The following is a 19,214-nucleotide window of genomic DNA, read 5'->3' on the forward strand; positions in this document are numbered from 1 at the left end:
CTCAGTCTGATCCCACCCTGCCTCCCAGTTCTTGGTTCATAGCCCTGTATGTTGCAACACCTCTGGTAGATATTCAAGTATTTTTAAATGTGACAAGCAGTTCTGCCTCTCCCATCTTTTTCAGGTGATGAGTTCCATATGTTCGCTATCTCAACTCCTATCTAATCCTTCGACCAATTACTTTCAAAAAAATGCTCGTTACCAACTTCTCAGGTAACGGAAATGGGTTCTTTCAATCCACTCCATCTAAATTCCTTATCACCCAAGTTAAATCTTCCCTCGGACTTACCTAGGTTTTAAAAGAAGAAATCTTGCATCAGGCATATGGATGAACTTGCAGGATTTTGAGGAAGCATCTGTGCTGCCAGTCATATTAGTTCTTAGCTGTCAGTTGGCCTCCCAGCCTCATGCTGGGTTGGGGTTGTGCTGAGGTGGTAGTGTGCTTTGGAATGTGGTTAAGGGTATTCATATTAAGGACTGAGTCACTGTTAAGGAGATTCTTGAAGTGCTCCTTTTAATGAGCGTTGATTGCCTCTCTCTACTCGAAGCATCACACTGTAGCTCTCTGGAGTAGGTGCTTGGGCTGCAAATGGTCTCGAGTGCACTGAAGAACCCACGTGTGTCATAGCTGTCTGTCCAATGCATCTAAGCTCTTTTGGCTCAGCCACTTATGATAGCAATTTCCACATTCTGCATACTGAGTGAAGAAGTTTCTGCTCATTTCCCTACTGAATTTATTAGTCATCATCTTAGATTTATTTTAAATTCTTCCACAAGCAGAAATATCCTGCTTACATCAACTGTGCCCCACCCATTCATTTCTTTAAAAAAAACAAAAGACCAATTTTTGTAGCACCTTTCATGACCACAAGATATCCCAAAATACTTACAGCCAGTGAAGTATTTTCGAAGAGTAGTCACTGTCATGTAGGAAACACAGGAGCCATTTTTCAGATCACAAGCTACCACAAATAGCAATGACTCGGTGTATTTTTGTGATGTTGTTTGAGAAGGAAATACTAGTCTGGACAACTGGGATATAGTGCCACTGCTTTTCCTAAAAATAATGTATCCGTCAGTTTAACTTCTATTCCAAAAGATACACCATCAGAGCTGCTGTCACTCCATCAGGACTGAAGAAGCGTTGGCCTAGATTTTTTTGTGCTATGGTCTACAGAGTATAACTTAAACCTACAATCTTCTGAGATGCAGGTATTATCCACACAGCCACAGCTGACCATAGAGGCTAAGTCGTTACTTTGGGATGGCCTTAAAGATCATCATATCCATTCTGCTCTTTGAAAAATCTATCCATTTAATCTCACTTCTTGTTAGTTCCACATAGCCTTGTAAATGTTCCTATATATTTAAATGTTTAGACATATGCTGATTATATTAGTGTATACTTTGTTTAATAGGTTAATTTGAAGAGGCCTTGTCCTTTCTGGTCCAATGATGGACACTGCTCGATTAAGGACTGCCATGTAAAACCTTGCTCTGAGGTAAGGTCTGGAGATGTTATACAGAAATTTTGATCAGGGTGTCAATATTTTTATATTAAATAGAAATTGTTGTGCAGGATTTTGCAAAGGGAACACTTGGATCACAAATCTTGAACCATATATGTATAGTAGCAGCGCTCAAAACATAGTTGTAAGTACAGGCATTTAGCTCCTTGATCCTGTTCTGCCATTCAGTGATATTTGCATGTGAATATACCAACACTTCCCAAATGTTGCATGATACCTCTTCCTCAAAGCTTAGAAATCTGATTGTCTTACTCGCAGTGTGGGTACCCAAGAAACATGGAAGCAGGCAGAATATTTGAAATAGTGACGTAGTCAGACAGCGTATTAATGAAACAGAGCTCTCAAGTTGAGCAAAGGGAGCAAGAGTGGGCAGCAAAAGTAAAGGGACCTGAAGGGGTTGACCAGCAGGCTTTAGTGAGCAAGTAAGCTGGAGAAGTGGTTGTAGCACAACAGCCAGCATAATTGTTTATTAAATTAAATCAAATAAATTGTTTAAATATAATTGCCCCAATCTAAAGTAGAGTAATTGAGAAGTAACAAGTTAAATTAAGCAATTGTTCCTATAGTTTCCTTGGCATGTCGTGGGGACCTTCGTAAAGAGCTAATTTCAATTTGCAGTTATCTATTTTAACACATTGTTTTCATTTTTAGAGTGAGATTCCGATTGGAATTAAAGCAGCTAATTACAACAAGGCAAGTTGATATCTAGTAAAGTTCATGTAAATATATTTGAGTTGACCTTTATGCCTGACCTTTTGTACAAAGGGCTTGGCATGATAGTTAAGCATGTGGCAATGTAAGGATAAATGTTTAAAATAACAAATGATCTCTATACAGATGCAAACTTTTGCACAAGTGCCAAAGTAACATGGAATAAACAAATCCCTGTATTTGTACTTCAGATGTTCTTTATGTATGTGAAAATGCCCATAATTTTTACTATTTTCTGATTTTAAAGTAACAATCTAATTGAAATCAAAGTGTGTTTTTATCCTGAAACTTTGCATAAACTGATTGCAGTAATATATTTTCAATTTTTGCAGTAAGTGCAGTTAATTTAGATTTTGTTCCAGACACTTGCTTAATTTACTGATTTGTTTTTTAGTATTCTGTGGAAGCGAATACAGTCAAAGATTTGCAAGACTGTGAGGAAGCAAATAAGCTTGGAGCTGTCAATAGCACATTAAGGTGAGACTATTAATTCATTGATTTAGCTGTCGTTTTATTTGTGCTAACCTTAATGAGGTTAGCTGTGGTTTTGATTTTAGCAGAGTCTGTTGATTCCCACCACCCATCTCCCATTGCCCACTAGCTATAAAAAGATGCAGCAGTTTTTATATTTGTTCAGGGAAAGTGGACATGCAGGCTAGGCCAGCATTTATTGCCCATGTTTAATTGCTCTTGAGAAGGTGGTCGTGAAATGCCTTCTGAAACCATTGCAGTCCATGTGGTAGAGGTACACCACTGTGCTGTTAGAGAAGGCGAGACAGGACTTTGACCCAGTGACCATATAGGAATGACAGTACGTTTCCAAATCAGGATGTGTGTCACTTGGAGGGGAACTTCCAAATGGTGGTTTTCTTATGCATCTGCTACCTTTGTAGATGGCAGAGGTTGTGGGTTTGGAAGGTGCTGTCTAAAGAGCCTTGGTGAGTTGCTGCAGTGCATCTTGTAGATGCTACACACTGCTGCCACTGTGCATCAGTGATGGAGGGAGGGGGTGAATGCATGCGGATTGGGAACCCAGTCAAGCAGCTTGCTTTCTCTCAGTGGTATTGAGCTTTGAGTTGGATCTGTGCTCATCCAGGCAAGTGGAGAGTGTTCCATCATGCTCTTGATTTGTGCCTTGTAGATGGTGCACAGGCTTTGAGAAATCAGGAGGAGAGTTACTTGCCATGCAGTTCCTAATCTCGGGACCTGCCCTGTAGTGCCACATACTTGTATGGCAAGTCTAGTTTAGTTTCCGGTCAATGGCTACTTTTGGATAAAGATGTCAATAGTTTGAACACTTTGAGCGCACAGATTTTTAAAAAAAAATTTTGAAATCAATTATTTTTGTTTAATCTCTCAAAGGTTAGAAAGTACACATCTTAAAACATTTTTTTGCAGTAAATGTAAAGCAAGGTGCTGACAGAGGCTTCTGATCCAACTTTTGTACTATTTTTACTGCTGACCAGATTCAAAGTATTACTGGCAAATCTTGAAAGCTTTTGACACATGAAATTGAAATGAATAGCCCTGCAAACTTCACTTTCAGTTCTACATTGCGATGTTAAAAACGTTCTTATTTCAGCACAAATATGCGATCAGAAATCGAGGTGCTATTGGCCAGGATTTTATACTCCGCTTGGGCAAGACTTGTAAAATTTTGCCTGAGGCCTACGGAAAAATCTGTTCTGTGAGCCGAATCGGGGCAGGTGTGCTAGTAAAATTCAGGCCATTGTGTATATTTAATGCTTTTAAAATTACATCACATTTCATTTATCTTCAAGATTTAAACAGTCTTAAAAATCTGTCTGAGTACAGGGATTGGATATTTTCCACATGTCACTAGAGAAAGGGAGCCCAGGGAAACATAAGCATTTACCATTTATATAGATGATCTGGAGGAGGGAACCGAGTGTATGGTGTCGAAATTTGCTGATGACACCAAGATTGGAGGAACGGCAAATTGTGCGGAGGGTGTGGAGAGTCTGCAGAAGGATCTAGATAGGCTGGGCGAATGGGCCAGGAACTGGCAAATGAAATTTAATGTTGGCAAGTGCGAGGTGGTCCACTTTGGTAGGAATAATGGTAGGACGGATTATTATTTACGTGGAGAAAAACTGCAGCAGGCGATGTTGCAGAGGGACCTCGGGGTCCTTGTGCATGAGCCGCAAAAACCCAGCTTGCAGGTGCAGCAGGTGGTCAGGAAGGCGAATGGGATGCTGGCCTTTATAGCGAGGGGGATTGAATATAAAAGTAGGGAGGTCTTGCTGCGGCTATATAGGGCATTGGTGAGGCTGCAGCTGGAGTATTGTGTGCAGTTTTGGTCGCCGTACTTACGCAAGGATATTTTGGCCTTGGAGGGAGTGCAGAGGAGGTTTACTAGGCTGATGCCGGAGTTGAGGGGGTTGGGCTATGAGGAGAGGCTGAATAAACAAGGCTTGTACTCGTTAGAGTTTAGAAGAATGAGGGGAGATCTCATTGAGACGTATAAGATGATGAATGGGATGGATAGGATAGAGGTGGAAAGACTCTTCCCGCTCAGAAAGGACAGTAGGACTAGGGGGCACAGCCTCAAGATAAAGTGGGGGTGGTTTAGAACGGAGTTGAGGAAGAACTTCTTCACTCAAAGGGTGGTGAATCTCTGGAATTCTCTGCCCGTTGAAGTGGTGGAGGCTATCTCGCTAAATATTTTTAAGACGCGGGTTGATGGGCTCTTGATAAGAGAGGGGATTAAGGGTTATGGGGAGAGGGCGGGAATGTGGAACTGAGCCACAACAGATCAGCCATGATCTTATTGAATGGTGGGGCAGGCTCGAAGGGCCAGATGGCCTACTCCTGTTCCTATTTCTTATGTCCTTATGTTCTTATAGTCACTGGTGTTGGTATCCTATATTAAATAACTTTGAAAATTTGGAAAGTGGATTGAGCGTTCAGGAAAATGCAGTCACTGCAGAACATATTTGCACTTATTTGTTAAATGCAAAAGCATCAGTTGTGCTCTCTGCATGCTCTCCCATCCCATATCAAGTGAATGAAAAGGAGTGTGTATTGCTGTTTAATATCATCTTGTTTGTTATTTATTTAACTTTATGATGGGATTTACTACATTTATTCACTCCTGCATTGGCATCCTTTTGTTACTTCTAATATTGTCTTTATGCCTCTAATGCTCTTGTGTAAATTAACGATAAATCTCAGGTCTGGCTGCACCTCTGGAGAGAGAAGCAGAGATATCATTTGTTTCTCTCTCCACAGACACTGGAAGTTTTTGCAGTATTTTCTGTTTTTATTACAGATCTCCAGCATCTCCATATTTTGTTTCTATTTTATTGTAACATCTTGCATGTGATGCATGTTTCCTGTCAACAAACCATACTTCATTGAGGTTTTTGGTCATTCTTCTGTGTCAATATTTCTTATTAAATTTCTTTGCCCACTATTGTGGGGTGGTTGCATGCTTTGGCCATTTTAAATAGCCCTATGGAGTGAGGTTCTAACATTTTTACAAGGCAGCAACACAGTTGGAAAAGTATATTAGAAAAATAAAACTTATATTCATCAATTTGATTCTGCAACATCAGAGGCAATTAACTAGACTTGTGATGTGTTGTATGTTTAAGTGGTATTATAATTGTACTGCTCGGTTGACATGTTTATACTCCTGTACAAAATCACTCTTCTTTTGTCCTTAGTAACCAAACAAAAGAAGCTTTCATTGATTGGGCAAGATACGATGATGCACAAGACCATTTTTGTGAACTTGATGGTAAGGATCTTGTGACATTCTAGTGTTGCATTTATGTTTAAGAATTTCAGATTATTTTATGTAAATATATTTAATAATTAAATGAAGTTTAAACAAAAGCACTGCAAATGCTCAATAATAATCAGTGGTTAAAAGAACTGACTCTGATCCCTGTATTTGGCTAGTTTCCAGACAATGTTGATCACCAGCACCACTGGCAGCGTGATCCAATTCCAGCTTGAAATATTTACATGTGCAATTTCCATTCTTAATGTGTGATTTTAAATTGAGAACTGAATTTCATTTGCATGAAATTCCTTGCTCTCTGAGCACATTTGCCTGAAGATCACACAATGCTTTGATTCCCAATGAGCAGTGCTATGAGATATTGCAATTATTTTAATTTTTTTTGTTTTCCATTTTATATTCTATTATGAACAAATCTTTCTATCAGCAATCACAGTGGTGTACAGTTAAGAGGGAATTGCCCTGGGAGTCCTCAGCATTAACTCTGGGCCTCAAGGTATCCCATGGCATAAGGTCAAGATGGGCAAGGAAACCACCTGCTGATGTACCTCTTCCTATTTGCCACTTCATGCTCAACACCACTTAGAGAAAGCACTGACAGTAGCAACACACAGTGTACTCAGTTGGGAGCTACGGCAGAAGAATGACTCAGTAACACCACTACTGACCAAGTTGGCCAAGTCCTGAAAGGCATATATGCCGTACTCGGGTCTGTAGCAGGTAATGAGGGATCGACAAAAGGAAAAGATCGGTTTAGCTTATCCTCAACAACCTGCCTGTCACAAATGCATTTATCCATAACTGCATTGGTAGGAATGGTCACCAAATGGTCTTTGTTGAGATGAAGTCCCAACCTCTATTGGACATATAGGACACCCTCTGTGTTGTGTGGCATTATCAAAATATTAAATGATTCAGAATAGATCTAGTAGTTCAAATTTGGGTATACATGAGGCATTGTGAGCCATCAGCAGCAGTGGAATTGTATTTGCCATCTAATTTGCCCAGTATACCCTTCAGTCTGCATTGTCATCAAGGCAGAAGATCAGCCTTAGTTAAATGAGGAGTGTAATGGAGCATGCCAAGAACAGCTTCAGGTATACCTAAAAATGAGGTGGCTACCTATGAAAGGTGCAGTGGAGGACTATATATATGCTAAGTAGCAAAAGCAGCATGTGATTAGCAATCCCACAGCCAACTCAGATTTTATTTACTTTTATTAGTCATAAATAGGCTTACATTAACACGACAATGAAGTTACTGTGAAATTCCCCCAGTCGACACACTCTGACTTAATGCAACTAAACAGCACGGCTTTGAACTGTTGGAGGAAACAGGAGCACCTAGAAGAAACTCACATTGACATGGGGAGAGCATGCAAACTCCATGCATGTAGCGACTTGAGGTTGGAATTGAACAAGGGTCCCCAGCACTGAAGCAGCATTGCTGCCCTCAGATTAAAGCTCTGCAGTCCTGTCACATCAGTCATGAATGTTGGTAGACAATTGAACAAGTAACAGGATGAGAGTTCCACATATGTCTTCCATGCTAGTGGGGCACAGTTTGAGTGCAAAAGACAAGACTGCCATGTTTGCAATCATCTTCAGCCAGAAGTGCCAAATGGACAATGCATCTCAGTCTCTTTCTCTGATCCCCACAATTAGAGACCTCGTCTTCCGCTAACTTGATTCATTCCATGTGGTATCAGGAAACTGCTGATGCACTGGCTGCAATATGATCTGTGGGCCTTGACAACATTCCAGCTATACAACAGACTTAGCTACACTCCTAGCCAACTTTTTCCAGAACAGCAACAACACTGGCATCAATCCAGCAATTGGAAAATTGATGAATTATGTAGTCTCCAAAAAAAAAAGCAGGACAAATCTAAACCAGCCAATTAGCACTCCGTCAGATAACATCATCAGTATTGTTATGGAAGATTTGACTGAGTTCTATCAAATGGCACTTACACAGCAGTGACCTGTTTATCTGTGCTCAGATTAGGATTCTGCTACGGTCATTTAACTCTTGGCCATATAACCGCATTGGTCCAACATCGTCAAAAGAGCGGAAATCCAGAGGTTGTTGGTTGCCATTGTCATCAAGGCAGAATTTGAATGTGTGGCATTTTAGAACTCTGGGATCTGCACAGCCTGGGATCACAACTAACACATGCAAGGTGTTTGTGGTGGTTGGAGGCCAAGCAGCCCAGGCCCAGAGCATTACTCTACTCTAGGAGCTCCTCCGGATAGTGTTCTAGGCCCAGCAATCTTCAGATGCTCCATCATAAGGTCAGTCAGAAGTGGGGCTGTTCACTTACGATTCCACAGTTTTCAATACCACTTTCAACACCCCAAATAATGAAGCATGCAGGAAGACCTGGACAACATTCAGCCTTGGGAAGTGGCAAGTAACTTTTTTGTGTCTTGCATGCAAGTGCCAGGCAATGGCCATTTGCAACGAGAGAATCTAATCATCATCTTTGACATTCAAAAGCATTAAAATTACTGAGTTTGCATTGTCACCATCCTGATGGTCACCATTGTCCAGAAGCTAAACTGGACCAACCATATAAATACTGTGACTACAAGAGCAGGTCAGATAGTGGGAATTCTGAAGTGAATAAATTGCCTCCTGACTTTTCAAAGCATGTACCGTCATCTACCAGGCATGTAGGGAATATCATGGAATACTGTGCACTTACGTGGATGAGTGACTCCAACAACACTCAAAGATCAACACTATCCAAAGGAAAGCAGCCTGCTTAACTGGGACACCATTCTCTTCTTTCATCACTGGTACAGTGGCAGTAATGTGTAGCATTTACAACATGCACTGCATCAACTTACTAAACCTCTTTGACAGCATCTTCCAAACCTGCAATCTCTGTCACCTACAAGAACAAGGGCAGCAAACATATGGGAGTGCCACTGTCTCTGTTCCTATCCAAGCCCCACATAATCCTAACTTGAAACTATATCACTGTTCCTTTGGGTCAAAATCCTGAAACTCCTTACTGAAAGTCTGAGGCTGTACCTACAACAGATGGACTGCAGCACTTTGGATGGGGCTGTCCACCATGTTTTAAGTGATAATTAGGACTGGACATGAAATGCTGACCTTGTCCATGGCACACTCATCCCATGGATGGTTTTGTCAATAGGACTGATTAAATTGTTAAGAGACAGATATATGGTGTTAGCATCTACATCTGAAGATAGTTGAAGTAAAATCAGTCAAAATTTATATTAATCCAGGGAATTTGCTTCAACAGTGTAAAAGTTAAATCAATTCTCTCTTGAGCTTAATGACACCAACTTCCCACCTCCTCAGTCAGGATTTGGGGGAGACCCCAAAGATATGTTGGGGAATCTTTTGCTGAAATTCCCAAGTAAGGCATTACATGGTAAATGTCCATAAGTGCTAACTTCACTTGGTGATTGCAATGTGCTGGGGACCATCTGACAAAGCAATTTTCAATAGCTGACTTTGGATGGTTTTGCCAGTTTTATGCCAATAATTACTCTGAAAGAGTTGGAAAGAATAAAAAAGATAACTATTATAAAACCTAGACTGAGCCCTGTGTGAGGCATCTCCTCAGCCCCCTGACCAATCAACCCCTAGTGTATACCTGACCCTGTGCCCCCACAGGAGTCCTCCAACTGCACAGACCTCTCAAATTCCATACACTTGCCTTCTCCCTGGCCCAAGTGTTTTACCAGGACCAAACCTACCTTTCCAGCAGCCAGTGTGCTTAAAAACAAAAGGGAGTGTAGGAGTTGCATTGTGCTGTGGCCTTTGGGGATTTTATTATTGCAGGCTGCAAGCAACTCCAACCAGCGAAGGATTCATCAGAGTGATGAAGGGTGCTTTACGCTGTTGTAATTCAGGCTATCGTTTTATGCCGCTGGGTAGAGGTTATGCCCATTCATTACCCAATCCAGATCTCTTGACATTACTACGTTGCCTTCTGTTTTTTTTTAGAGAATTCTTGATAAGGTTCCGCCCCATAGGGACCACACACTTAAAAAAAATTTCCTTCACACTCGAAACAAAACCAGAGAAATTGTTGAATATCAGCCACTTCTGTAAACTACCACAGTATGTATATTGAATATATTCCCACAGTGCTGTTAATTTGAGAGTTCCAGGCTTTTTCCACAAAGTCGAGGAAAGGCATTGTATTTCCAAGTTTGGAGCTTCTGTGTGCCTGCTGCTATTGTGCTTTATAGGCAGTAGAAGACACTAGTTTGGAAGGTTTGCTTGATGAATCCTCCGTGAATTGTTGCAGTTCTCTTGGTGAAGTGTATAAGATCTTGGATGTTTTATCCTGGCTGGCACCAAATTTTTTAAATGTTATGGAATTGCACTCATCTGTGCAAGTGGAGAATGTTTCTTTACAGTTCTGATTTGTCTTGTAGATGGTGGAAAGGCTTTGGTGAATCAGTTGATGAGTCATTCACCAGCCAGGTTCTGATCTCTTGTAGCCGTTGCATTTATGTCACTGCCCCGAGAGGTTCTTGTCATTACAGCATTTAGTTATGGGAATGTTGTTGAAGTGATGTGGAGATGCCGGTGTTGGACTGGGATAAACACAGTAAGGCCTTACCTGATGAAGGAGCAGCGCTCTGAAATCTAGTGGCGTTTGCTACCAAATAAACCTGTTGGACTTTAACCTGGTGATGTGAGACTACTTACAATGCTGTTGAAGGCCAAGGGCAAGTTGTTAGATTCTTGCCTTGTTGGAGTTGGGCTTTGCCTGGTGCTTGCCAGCTATCAGCCCAATCCTAAATATTGTGCAAGTCTTGAAACAGTTTGTGCCTGCAGGCAGCATTATCTGAAGAGTTGCAACATGAACTAAACACAGGAGAGTAATCTGTAAAATAAATTGTAACCAGGACAATATCTGGAAGAATACATCTCATTGTAAACTCTGAAAGAATTTGGTATGGTTGGAGGTGAGCTGTTATATTCTTTACTGTTCGACACTGGGAAAGCAAACCAATTAATTAGGTAACCATGTGACTTGCTATTTTAATTCCTCATCTGTCGCACACGAATCTGTCTTCGCTTCTAATGTTGTATCAGGTGAATTCAGCACAAGTTCCGGAAGGAGGGGCAAGTGGAGGCGGGAATCATTTGTCAGAGTACAATGCAATCTTCTCTCAAAATTTCTAACTGTCATAAAGGTTAGAAAACAAAAGTGTGCCCATACCTTTTTTTGGTGAGTTTGGCATTGCAATTTTCCTAGACTCATCTGTTTTTCTGACAGCAGAAAGATTTGCACTGGGGGTTGGGGGCCGCGTAGTCTAAGCATGTCAGTGAAGCTGGCTTCTGAGCACTCAGGCTGTTGCACACAGTGCCCTGATCTCCCGATGAAGTGGGAGGCCTCCTTCCAAACCAAATAAAACCCCCTCAAATAAGAGTTTGCGCCCTTTCTGCAGACAAGGCAAATCTCGTTGGCAAAACATCCTTGTGTGCAAGGATGCAAACTGGGGTTTTTGGCTTTGCACGCAATCTTAACAGTTCACTGTGCCAATCAACCAGTGCAGTGAGCCAGTAAGTTTGTGCCTGAGGTCTGGATCTGTGGTGTGAACATTTCTTTGCAGGTCTGACCAACCGCTGTGTTTTCTCAACTTTGTTTGTTTAAATGCAACTCTTGCATTTTCAATTTTTCTTCCTCATTGCCCACTATCCCCACATTTTTTTATCCTTGTCTTTTTTTTTAAGTACTTTTGATTTGCACATTCTTGTGTCTGTTTTCTTTGGGTGGCACAAGTTAGCACTGCTGCCTCACAGTGTCAGGAACCCAGGTTTAGTTCCAGCCTCATAACTGTCTGTGTGGAGTTTGCATGTTTCCCCCCCGCCCCGTGTCTGCATGGGTTTACTCTGGTTTCCTCCTACACTCCAAAGATGTGCAGATTATGTTGATTGGTCATGCCAGATTTCTCCTTAAATGTCCCAAGATGTGTAGGTTAGGGGAATTAGTAGGATAAATGGGGTTATGGGGATAAGGCCTGGATAAGATGCTCTGTCAGTTGGTGCAAGCTTGATGGGCTGAATGGCCTCCTGCATTGTAGGGATTCTATGATTTTGCATTTCTTTGTTTGTCTTTTTATAAGCAGTTCCTGGGTTACTCAGTACATTTAACCTCCTTGCTACGATTGACATTCGTTAATTAGTTTCCTCTTTCTAAACTTAGCAAGTTGTTTTTGTTCGGATGAAGGGTACGCACTCCATTCCCATCAGAAATGTCAAAAGTTTGACTTGTTTATTCATAAATGCTGAGTCAACTGATATGCTGCTTCTTATCTGTAAATAAACTATACATTCATTCCTGAAAATGAAAATAATGTCTCTCCACAGATGAGTTATCGCCTGATGCTGAATATGTGGATCTTCTCCTGAATCCAGAGCGTTACACTGGATATAGGGGACCATCAGCTTGGAGGGTGTGGAACAGCATCTATGAAGAGAACTGCTTTAAGTACTTCCTTTCAATTTAATCTAAATTAGACATTTGAAGTAACTTTCTGATTTCCTTTTGCTTGGAGTGGGTGATGGTGAGGTTTGGGTTAGAATTGCACCTAATAATGTGTTTTTTTTTAAACCTTAAGGGCTCCTATCATGGTTTTTATTTTAATTTGTGATCAGTGGACACTAAGAGTTTGTGTATCTGTACAGCTGTGAAGCTTTATATTGCTCTTACCAAAGGTTCTCAGTTTTGGGGTTGATGGTGACTATCACTTTTCAAATCCTCTAACTATAAATTCCCCCATCATATTTATAATTTTTGTGCATTATTTTTTACGGTGCACTAATATTTTTAAATTTGTGGCAAGTGGAAATTTCTGAACTGTCTATTTGAGACTTGAATCCTTTGGATCTGTTCAGCCCTTTGTTCAGGAAAGAGTCTTTAAGATACAATGTTTGATTCTTTGTTGATTTGGAATATTTAGTAGCTGGCTGAGATGCTAATTTATCTAACTATACTTTCTGTATTAATGCTCACCCCATCCTGTTGAGTTATTCAAGGCTGGTTTGCTTTCAGACACAGCTCAATAGTTCCACAATTGGAGGAGAACACACAGTTCTAGGTTAAAGCTTCCATCGTTGAAGATCTCTAATATGGCCCTGAATCCCATTCTCCGTAACTACAACTTTTGTTCTTATCTGCACAAAGTTAGTGACTTTGGCGGGAAAGTGGAACTGATCCACTTCAAATCAGCCATGATCTTTTTGAATGGCGGGGCAGGCTCGAAGGGCTAGATAGCCTACTCCTCCTATTTCTTATGTTCTTTTATGTTCTCATGACTGTCCATGCTTTAGTAATTGATGCATTTTGTTTTGGAACAATTCCCTAACTGAGGCTGAACATTGCTGCATGATGTCACTGACTACATCTGCAGATGTGCAGAAAGTGCTCCTATAGTGTTGAGGTCAATAAATGCAACCTTTTTTTTGATATTTTGAGGGGGAAATGTTAGGTTGAGAAACCTTATCTCCTGTTCTTCATGTCTTGATATCCACCTGTACCTGTAGAAAGGAGCTCAGTTTAGATGAAGGCAAAACGTTACTCACAGTTCTATCTGTGACTGAAGTATGCCTTGCCACTCATCCTGCACGTTACAAAATGTTACAGCATTGTTGAAACCTATGCTTACAAGCAACTGACTGAATATCTTTTGCAGGCCTCGTTCTGTATATCGTCCTCTGAATCCACTAGCACCCAGCAGAGGTGAGTTTATGTACAAATTCTGTTTTAATGCTGGTGAGCATGCGGAAATTACAAGTATTTGTTTCAACAGAGCAAACATTTGTTTTTAAATATTTCTTGACAAGGATATATTTATTGCTCATCACTAATTGTCCCACGAAGTTGTTGATGGTCCTTTTTTAGACTTGTTAGAAATTCAGTGACAAACACACGCAATTGTCTGCCTATTTGACTTTGATAATTGGAAAACTACAAACAGTTCTCTTGTAATTCTCAATATTTTCTATATACTGGCAGTGGAATCATTGAGAAAAGGCATGGAATCATTGAGAAAAGGCAATATATACTTCCAGAGTTAAAATGGTAAACTCTGACAATTGTGGAACTTTAGAATATTTAAAGCTTGTTTATAAATGTTGTCATTACCACAGGCATTTTAAAATGCTTCCTAAAATTCAGCTCAAAGTTGGCACTAACAGAAGTTTGATCTGCCTATGATCTTGTCATTCACTCATCTGGGGACATGTAAAAAAAAGAGTTAACTATGTATTTAAATAATGCAGTGCAAGGAAATCTTTTTCCAATTTGCTCCTGTGCCTCTCTTTGGGTAGAGGCTAAGTTGAAGTGCTACAAATCATAGCTCCATGCAGCTGAGATTAAAAGAAGCTGGTGGCATGGTGGCACAGTGGTTAGCACAACTGCCTCAGCGCCAAGGACCTGGGCTCGATTCCCGGCATGGGTTACTGTCTGTATAGAGTTTGCATATTCTCCCATGCCTGTGTGGGTTTCCTTTGGGTGCTCCAGTTTTCTCCCACAGTCCAAAGATGTGCAGGTTAGGTGGATTGATCATGCTAAATTGCTCATTAGTGTCAGGGATAGAGTAGGGTAAATGGGATTATGGGGATAGGGTCTAGGTGGGTTTGTGGCCCACGCAGACTTGATGGGCTGAATGGCCACCTCCTGCATTGTAGAATTCTGCAAACTCCTTAGGGAGTTGGGGGTCAGAAGCCTGGGAGCAGCAGATAGCTCTGTGAAACTGAAGTAAGGCTACCCACTCTGTAAAGCTGGCAGTTGGGGCAAAGAAGTGGTGAGCAGTGGATATCTGCTCAGTACAGCTAGATAGCTGGAATTGTGCAGATAGTTAGATGCTGGCATGCTGTCTGGCCAATCAGTCGAACGTAGCCTTAAATGAAATGATTGAACAACTGGGAGGGGAGAAGTCATTGGGGCAATTTGGCATGAACTCTTAATGCCTGACAACGATTGCAGGAAAAAGCAACAAGAGGCCTTCCAAGCTAACCTGGAGAGGTGTATTACCTCATGAGGAAGACAGATAAAGGATGTGATTGTGAATACTGACATCTTGGTGGGTCACTGAGAAAATTCGTGAAATCTGTCTTGACTGCGTCTCACAACACCAGGTTAGAGTCCAACCAGTTTATTTGATACAAGCTTTCGGAAACGGTGTTCCTTCGTCAGGTGTGTGGAGTCCTTCCACACACCTGACGAAGGAACACCGTTTCCGAAAGCTTGTAAGATTACTATCAAAAACTGGTTGGACTCTAACCTGGTGTTGTGAGACTTCTTACTGTGTTTACCCTAGTCCAACGCCGGCATCTCTACATCTTGACTGTGTCTGCCATTTAATGTGCAGTTTGTTTGACCGCAGTTTGCATTAATTCATGTTACCTCGTGTTAATTTTAGATGTTGGAGTATCACAGATAGTATTAATTGCTGGCTTTGACTCTTCTGTTTGTTTAAAAGCATGGTATTTTATGGTTTTATTCTCTTGGTAAATACCTAGGATTTTAAATTTCATCAAGTTACTGATCCTTAACTGGTTTGTATCAGTAAGCAGAAGAAAATAATAAAATTGTATCAACATAAAGTATCTCAATTGTCTCGAAGTATTTCACATACACTGGCTTAGTTGGAAGCACGCTGGTTGCTTAATTGTAAGTTATTTTGCATGTAGCAAAATCCCATAAATGGCAACAAGATGAATGATCAGCCAATCTATTTTCGGTGATCTTGAGGGAAAAATGTTGGTCACAATACTGGGTGAACTCGGTGTTCTCCATATAGTAGCATGGGACTTTTATTGTCCCTGAAATCACTTGGGGCTGCTAGTCAGGCTTTTGTTTAATAATTCCTGTAACATTGTATTGCACATTCAGTGATGCACTTGCATGCCAACCTAGATTGTAGCCTGAAGTCACAGAGCAGATCTGAAGCCCACAGCCTTCTAATCACAAGTAACCAAGCACCAATTAAGCCAGTCTAATGCCATACGTATACACAAGCTAATGTTTTTATTTTTATATGTTGATTTTATTTTTTGTAAATGTTAAAAATGGTCTTAATTATCTGAATTTTATTCTTTATTTTTTTTCTCTTCAGGAAATGATGATGGTAAGAACAAATGAAATGGAAACAAATATGTGAACTTATTGATGCAGTTTCTGCAATTTGGTTTGTAATGGAAACCACTTTTTTTTTAGAAGAAAGAGAAGTTAAATGATTTTACCTAAATTAGTTTTAATCAAAAATTATACAGAATTCAATTTTCACAATACACTGAAATGAAGCATTGTTAACTCAAATGTAACTTCTCCTCTAGCCACTTAAAATTCATACCTTTTGAACAAAGTTGCCTTTAACTGAAGTAAAAACAAATTCTGCACTAGAACAAGGAATTTATTCAAGCTGGTTATCTTCATTTGTATATAATGACTCTGGTGTACACCATTGTAATATTGATGAAACAAATGTGCTTACTTTTCATCCTTTCAAAGGAATAGTATAAATTTAGTCTAATTGGTGTTATAAAATAGCTGTACAGACCAAAAAATTGCTGGTTCAATCATTGATTAGTACTAAGTTAATCTCAGTTTGGGTGGCAATGGTGATATTTTTATTGATCTCAAGTGTCTCTGATTTGGGAGTGGAAAATTAGGGCTCCTGCTATTGGTTGGTATTCAGTGGCCTTTTGCTGGAAGATACACGTGTACATTCAGTGAGAACAGCTTTAAACTTGGCTGTGATGTCCCACAGCATCTGATAATATGCCAGCTCTTTCTGGCTTGGTTTACACTCACTGATCTTTTGGTAAGCTTCCAAGGATCTGCTGATGCAAGTGATGTAAACTCTAGTTTGAGTTGTGCCTTAAGGACAGGAGAACAAAAATTAATGGAACAATTCTGTTATACTTTGCTTATGTTGAGTATGGTAGCATGTTTCATATCATTTGCCATAAATAGCAATTTATTTTTATATCCACAGGTGAATCTTTCTACAAGTGGTTGGAAGGTAATAACTGAATACATGTACGAAATGCTTGAAAAATCCATTAAGTTAAAGCTATCTGGAATAGCCTTATTGAACTGTTTGACCAGCCAGGTGGAAATGTAAATAAAGAAATGCAGCCAACATTTTTGAGTGGTTTCCTAATTCGCCCATATCTAGCACTGAACGTCCATGGTTCAGTTAGGTGCTCAAGCGTGACAGCAACCATATCTTTAATCATGATTTCTTAATGCAATGGAACAGGTGACAGCAAAAACAAAGTACATTCTGTTAATTATTACAAATTCAGAGGCGTTGTTGTTAGATTCAGTTCAAAATAAATTTCATGCAGCACAGTGCCACTAGTCCGTATCCCTAGGACACTTACAATTGATTAGTTGTAGCAAGACTGGAAGGAATCCTTGTAAGGGCTTTATAATTTGTACAAGATCCTCCTATTTTATGAAAAGTCTTTAAACAGTCACTGTCTTGAAACCAATACCCTGAAGTGATGCAAAGCTTTTAAAACTCAACTCAAAACCCTATGAAACATTGAAAAGCTTGCCATCATTGTAATATTTGACCATGTGTGTACATCACAATCAACAATCCTTCTTAAGTATTATTTGTATTTATCATGTAAAACAGAATCCCTCTTGTAAAGTTTTCCTATTAAACTAACCATAAACATAATGCTTCAACATCAGCTTTTGGTAACCTGCAAGAGTGAGACATCGTCTCACCAGTCAAGACACTCACACCTCCATTGAAGAGCCCAAGCACCTAATTTATGATTCAAACAGGACAAAAGGCTTTAAAAATTACAGTGTAAGCTTTCTAAGGTAAACTGTTCTGTGGTACATCTTAATAGGGAATAAGTGGGTTAAGGAATCTTAAATGGGTTATGTGGATAAGCGTTTTCTTTATTTTTCTAAAAACAAAATTGAAAATACTGGAGTTAATTAAAAGGCTGACTTATGATACACAATTCTGAAATGCAACTTGAATTTTGTTAAACTTTTCTAGTTTCTGAAGAAATAGTTTCCGAAGTCTTGCAGTTTAATCCATAGAATCCCTACAGTGCAGGAGGAGGCCATTCGGCCCAACGAATCTGCACCGACCACTATCCCACCCATCCCTACCCCCATAATCCCCACGTAATTACCCTGCTAGTCCCCCTGACGCTGTAATTTAGCATGGCCAATCAGCCCAGCCCACATCTTTGGAAGATATGTGTATGTATGTGAAGGTAGATTTGTATATTCTGTGAACAAAATACTGTATTTTTATGTTGTGAAATAAATTAACTGCACTCTGCTTATATTTATGATGCAATTTTTTGTATCTATAGGTCTCTGCCTTGAAAAGAGAGTATTTTACAGGCTTATTTCAGGGCTCCATGCTAGTATCAATCTACATCTCAGTGCAAAGTATCTCCTTGATGGTATGTATGAATAATTTCCTCATTTAAAAGTTTGAAATATTTCATTCAGAGCAGAGAGCTATTTAATGGTGAATGTGCAGTATGCTTCACTGAGCTGGAGTATTAGGATGTACATTTTGTCAAATTTTACCTTGGGTAGGGTGTGGGTACTAGCATTTTCATATACTAACACAAGAAAAATTGAAATCTGCAGTTCCTCCTAATTATTTCAAGAAAAACAGCTTGGAAGCGGTTTGCCCATGTAACTTCAAATTGGGAATGATGAGAAATGCAGAGGGGAAAAAAATGTAAAATTATGATATTTAGATAATTACATTGCTTTGGATATGTGAGGGTATGACTAACTCAGTCATGATATTCAGTGTGTAGCACAGCAGAGCCATATCAATCAGTAAGGACTTTGTTTAAAATCCTTCTCAGTTGATTTCAGCTGGTATGGTGGAATAGACACAGACCTCAGCACCAAGGATTAGGGAAAGAGGAATGAACCATGGTGCTTGTTTGATCTACGCTGACTTAGCAACCCATACAAGAGGTATATAGTTATCGAGTGAGAGGACACAAGTGTGTGAATCAGCAAGAACAGCAGCGGGGGGTTAAAAGCTTGGAGATGGAGCAGGAGTCACAGAGCAGTAGTAGGGTTTAAACGTAACAGTAGCCAATCAACCAAAGAAACAATGGAGGTGTGATATCACAGAAGCAAGTAGGTAGGAAACATTCACCAGCCTATCTAAAATAAGAATTAAAACTGGTGT

The 19,214-nt window shown here is 40.0% G+C and overlaps 1 protein-coding gene across 1 annotated transcript in view; it reads left to right on the plus strand.

The window, feature by feature from the left end:
• Positions 1-19,214, plus strand: part of ero1b (endoplasmic reticulum oxidoreductase 1 beta) — an 80,849-nt gene that overhangs the window by 33,700 nt on the left and 27,935 nt on the right. The window contains exons 3-11 of the mRNA XM_080191871.1: positions 1,419-1,502; positions 2,181-2,222; positions 2,635-2,717; positions 5,930-6,003; positions 12,379-12,499; positions 13,704-13,750; positions 16,131-16,142; positions 17,013-17,039; positions 18,367-18,459. Coding sequence (XP_080047997.1) covers positions 1,419-1,502; positions 2,181-2,222; positions 2,635-2,717; positions 5,930-6,003; positions 12,379-12,499; positions 13,704-13,750; positions 16,131-16,142; positions 17,013-17,039; positions 18,367-18,459 — 583 coding nt within the window. The remainder of the gene's footprint in view (positions 1-1,418; positions 1,503-2,180; positions 2,223-2,634; positions 2,718-5,929; positions 6,004-12,378; positions 12,500-13,703; positions 13,751-16,130; positions 16,143-17,012; positions 17,040-18,366; positions 18,460-19,214) is intronic.

This window comes from Carcharhinus amblyrhynchos, chromosome 7, assembly GCF_965287045.1.
Source record: "Carcharhinus amblyrhynchos chromosome 7, sCarAmb.v2.hapA, whole genome shotgun sequence".
In the NCBI taxonomy this organism is placed as follows: domain Eukaryota; kingdom Metazoa; phylum Chordata; class Chondrichthyes; order Carcharhiniformes; family Carcharhinidae; genus Carcharhinus; species Carcharhinus amblyrhynchos.